Below are 5,521 nucleotides of genomic sequence, written 5' to 3'. Positions count from 1 at the left end.
TATGATTTAAGTATTTGATGGGATGTATAAGGACAAATGTATCTAAGCATTTTTCTTTAAAATTTACATCCCTGTTTGACAAGACACGACCAATTAATCCCAATCCAAAAGAAAAAAGGAAAACAAAAACAAAACCAAAAAGAGAACAAATAAAGAATTATCTCAAGATCTTGCACTTTTCCATTAAATATCCTAGATCTTGCACTTTTCCACTAAAATATCTCAAGAGAACCACAGTTTTCCATTATTGATGTTATGAAGGGTTGTACATCCACATCTATATAAACCTCCTCAATATTCTTATTCATTACACACAATCCACCACAAACTGCCCATTTTTCTAAATCCAAAAAACCATGAACAATGTACAAGTTTTCAATGCTTACGATCGCCAAACCGATCTCAAAGCTTTCCACAACACCAAATTGGGAGTAAAGGGACTGGTCGATTCCGGCGTTACCCAAATCCCAAGAATCTTCAGCCACGACGATCAATCCCCGTCCCTCATCTCCTCCCCTGCTGCTGCTGTGGCGGAGAAATTAGCCGGCGAAACAGAGGCCAAGAACTTAGCAATCCCTGTTATTGATCTACAACAAACCCACAAAAACAGAGCAAAAATAATCAACGAAATCAGAGAAGCCTCCGAGAATTGGGGATTCTTTCAAATCCTTAACCATGGAGTTCCGTTGCCCGTTATGAAAGAGATGATGAACGGAATCCGGCGGTTTCACGAGCAAGACGGCGAAATGAAGAAGGATATTTACTCGAGAGATTTTCAGAGGAAGATTCTTTTCAATACTAATTTCGATTTGTTCAAAGGGGTTTCGACGAATTGGAGGGACACGTTGACGGTGGTGGTGGCGCCGCATGGGGTGGAGCCGGAGGAGATACCGGCGGTTTCTAGGGAGGCTATTTTGGATTTCTCGAGAAGGGTGAAGGAACTGGGAGACATTTTGTTGGAATTTTTGTCGGAAGGATTAGGAGTGGCGCCAAATCGGCTGAAGGAGTTGGGTTGTGGAGAGGGAATGGTGATGTTCTGCCATTACTATCCGCCGTGTCCTCAGCCGGAACTCACTTGGGGAACCACCGATCATACCGATGGTTGTTTTCTGACGGTTCTTTTGCAGGATGACTTCGGCGGCCTCCAAGTCCGCCATGGCGATCGGTGGGTGGATGTTCATCCCATTGAAGGAGCTTTTGTTGTAAACATTGGCGATTTCATGCAGGTAATTAAGAGCCAACGCTTTTGCATCCCACCTTCATCACACAAATAAAATATAATAAGATAGACTTACCCTTATCCCTGTTTGGTAACGATATTATTTTTAATTTTTATTTTTGAAAATTAAGCTAGACATTACTTTCATCTTCAAATTTTTTTATCTATTATTAATGATATAATTTTTTTTTAAAATTTTAAAAAAATTCAACAATTTTACTTAAGAAATGTGGATGGAATAAATTTAATTTTTAAAAAATACAAACAAAAAAAATAAATAGTTATCAAACGGCCTTAATTTTATTTTTTTGAAAATTAAGACTATAAATACTACTATAAAAAAAGGTAGATTTTAAAAATGAGATTTGGTAAAAATAGATTTAATTTTAAAAATCAATAAACAAAAACGAAATGGTTAAACGACCATAATAATTAAATAGTTAAAGAAAAAAGTAAATAAAATTTAATGCCTACCAAATTATGATTGGATTTTATTTTTTAGTTGTCGGTACATTAAAAGTAATTTTTTAATAATTAAAAAAATAAATTGCCATAGGATAATTTTTAATTAGATGTAGTAAAAAAGATTCGTTGTTTTTTCATTTAATTAGATATTGCACCCAATTTTTTTTCGATAATTAGTATCATTTTTAAACCAAAAAATACATAGTATATCATGCACGCTCACATTGTCTCATATGTAGAACTTTATGTATGGCCCAAGTTAATATTACCACCTTTTTAAACTAATAGGTCTCGCTAAAATACAAAAGTAATATTATTTTATAAAAAAAAATTTAATCTATTAGAAATTTCTAAAATTGAACTCATTGAGCAGAAAAAAAACTAAAGAAAGTTTAATATGGATTTGTTTAATATTTAGATGCCTAAAAACATATTAAAAATTTTGAAAAATATTTAGTAACTATATTTGCTTTGCAAATTAATATACATGTCGATATTTTTATCGACATTTATAAATAATAGACATGTGAACGTGTTTACATATCATAAAATGTACATTTACTAACTTAATTTTATATTTTATATTTTTTTATTTTTATAATTTTTTAGAAATATCCATAGACATCTGACATTTTACTAATATTTTCATTCTTTTTTTTGAAACTAAAACCTCAATATTTCTCTCCACATTAACATTTTAATCCTTAATCCTTAGTTATATTTATACCATGAATGTGCTTACTTTTCTTTAAATTTATCACATGCATTTTGCTCTTTAATAATTTAATGTTATATTTGTATATAAATTTTACTTTATACTATCTTAATGTGTTACATAAATTAAAGTATGCATTAGTTTGAGGTTTTTTTTTAAAATAATAAACGGTAAAAAGTGATTCAATTTTAACTTACTTTTTAAAATGCCTAAAAAAACTTACTTTTTTAAAAAGACGACCATTGATGGTATTTTAGTGCATATACATATTACCTTTTTTAAAGTAAAAAAATAAAAATGCTAAATAATGAAAATTGGTAAGAAAGATAAATAAATTAAAAAAAATGAAGGGCAAAAAAAAAAAAAATGTAATCCACGTGAACATCTCATGAAAGTATTAAATTGATATGAAACAATCAACCATATGGTCCTATTAGATATAATATTATTACGATCTAGAAAAAAATATAATATTATTTCAAAATTATAATAATGTATTTTAGAAATATCTCCTAAATACACAATGAAGAAAATGAAATTTGAAATATTTAAGATATTTAAAAATATGTTTAAGTTTTTTGAGGAAATAATTTTTCTAAAATAGATTACTAAAATATGTTATTTTTTCAATATTTATATGTTCATGCGAAAATTTCTAAATTACAAATAGATCCAATCACTACAAATGAAAATAACACTCTTTAAATAAATGAAAATAATACCTAAATATAATATAATTAATTTTAAATTGATATATATATATAAATAACAGTAAATAAAAATAATCAATTAAATCCAATGGTCTAAAAAATAATGCTCAATCACAAAAAAACCAACATACCCATTGACAAAAAAAAAGTAATGACAATTATTTATAAATTAATTAAATATATATGTAGGAGGATGTTGCTCCTCCTATCTCCGATTCAATCTACTATGATACTATCTTAAATCATCAATTGACCAAAAAATTTAAATTAATAGATAAAGGTAAATTTAATCGTATATTACAATTAGATGACTCGGACTCGATGTTTTGATTATTCTTATTGAAGTGATTTAAATATTTGTTACTATTTTGCAGTTGATGTCCAATGATAGGTTCAAAAGTGTGAATCATAGGGTTTTAGCAAATAAAGGAGGGCCAAGAATTTCAGTGGCAAGTTTCTTTAGGTGCAATCTTCCACCAGAAAATGGTTTAGTTTTTGGACCTCTTAAGGAGTTAAGATCAGAAGAAAATCCAGACATTTATAGAGAAACATCCATCAAAGACTATGTGGCTCACTACTATCAGAAAGGCCTCAATGGCATATCTGCTCTTGAACACTTCAAACTTTGAAGAAAATATGATGCAAGTTTTAGTTATGTTTGAATGCACGCATGTGTGGAATCCAATATTATTGTTTAATAATGTATTTGAGAAATATGATGTAGTGGCTTTTGGTTTAGATGGAAATATCTATCAATATGTTGATATATCTGTAAATCAGAAGTTTCGACTTTGATATATTAAATATTAATAGATATCTTCAATAATTAAGGATTAATTGATATCTTTGATATCTTTTTATTTTATACGCATAAAATACAAAAAAAAAAAAAAATGTATTATTCTCAATATGAATCTGAATAAGTACTACAAGAAATTAAGTTATTCTTGAAGAAAGTTTTCCCGATGGTAGTTTAATTGCGTCGGAACAAATAAGTAGAGCAACTAGACATCAAAGGAGTGAGAAAAGACAAATATGGCCCAAGGAAGGTAGACCCCGCGTGTGATGCTAAAGACAAAATGCACACGTAGGTAGGCACTGTTCTGTGGCACTATAATGCCCATCAAGTGGCATTGTGTGCCCAGTGTCACAATCGCTCTTCCGGAAGCTTCTCTTAGCGATTGTGCGGCACTTGTTCCCGCTCACGAACAAGCCAGCCAACTCGATTTCGGACTGCCGATGGCACACCGAGTGCCTCTTGCAACCTCCACCCCCGTTTTAGGGAAAACGGTTTTAGAAAACGGGTTTAGAGAAAAGGTTTTCGTAAGAAGATTTGAGAGTGTGTATAAAGAAAGAAAGATTGTAGTAGACTAGAAAGCAATAAGCAACAACAACGGCTTTATAGAGTACTACTCCGGGTATGAGGAAGTGATGGTTAGTCTTATCCCCATATAGTGCATTCTGAACAAAAAGCCAACTGGCGCCCTTGCATATGCAAAAGGGCGAGTGGTCACTTACAATGAAAATGTAAAGAAAGCAAGCTAACTAAACTAATACAATACAGAATATGAAAGTATGCTAGAAGGGGGTTGGTTTGGGCATGCGGCCATGGGCAACAGGCTCTGGACAAGCATGACCGTTACATTCTCCCCCACTTAATTGGTTGGCGTCCCCGTCAACCGACCTTGTTCAAAACCTGCGATGGCTGAAGCTGCATTCTTCAAGTCTTCGGCCCGCTCCCAACTGATCTCTTCGTCGGGGAGATCCTTCCATTTCACTAAGAACTCTGTCAGTTCTCATCTGGGTCTTCCAATACGGTGCGTACGTTTATCCAGGATTTGTGCAACTTCTTTCTCAGCAGAACTCTTCATCGTGACCGGTGGGCGTCTTAGCATGTTTCTCTGTTCATCCTCGGGATCGGGATGATAGGGTTTCAGGATACTCACATGGACGAGAGGATGAATCTTCATCCATGAGGGTAACTGAACCCTATATGAGGTTCTCCCGACCTTCTCAATTACCTCCACTGGACCTTCATATTTCCTTACTAGCCGTTGGTCTCTCTGGCCTTGGAAACGAAACTGTTCCGGTCGTAGCTTGATCAGGACCTTGTCCCCAGCTTGAAACTCAAGGGCCCTCCGCTTCTTACCAGCGCACTTCTTCATCCTCCTCGATGCTCCTTCTAGGTAGGCGCGAGCTATCTCAGAGGTTTTGCTCCACTCTTTAGTGTAGTTATGTGCTTGAGGACTTTTGCCTGCATAAGGGTGGTCCACCAAGTGTGGCCTGAGTGGCTGCCTGCCGCACACTTCGAAGGGCGTTTTTCCGGTCGCGGAACTCTGCTGGCTATTGAAGCTGAACTGAGCCATATCTAACAACTCGTCTGACTGTTTCCGACGCTCAGCCAATTCTGGC

At 33.8% G+C, this 5,521-nt stretch overlaps 1 protein-coding gene across 1 annotated transcript; it reads left to right on the top strand.

The window, feature by feature from the left end:
- Window positions 1–309: 309 nt before the first annotated feature.
- LOC120067808 (1-aminocyclopropane-1-carboxylate oxidase homolog 6-like) lies at window positions 310–3,946 on the top strand. Its single transcript, XM_039019399.2, has 2 exons — window positions 310–1,226; window positions 3,484–3,946. Exons 1-2 carry the CDS (start codon window positions 357–359, stop codon window positions 3,736–3,738), a joined length of 1,125 nt encoding a protein of 374 aa, XP_038875327.1. The 5' UTR covers window positions 310–356; the 3' UTR covers window positions 3,739–3,946.
- Window positions 3,947–5,521: the final 1,575 nt, after the last annotated feature.

The sequence above is a fragment of the Benincasa hispida genome, chromosome 12, assembly GCF_027475165.1.
Source record: "Benincasa hispida cultivar pf3 chromosome 12, pf3_genome.v1.1, whole genome shotgun sequence".
NCBI classification, from domain to species: domain Eukaryota; kingdom Viridiplantae; phylum Streptophyta; class Magnoliopsida; order Cucurbitales; family Cucurbitaceae; genus Benincasa; species Benincasa hispida.
The sequence above is the reverse complement of the archived record's forward strand: the minus strand, read 5'-3'. Positions and strand labels throughout refer to the sequence as shown.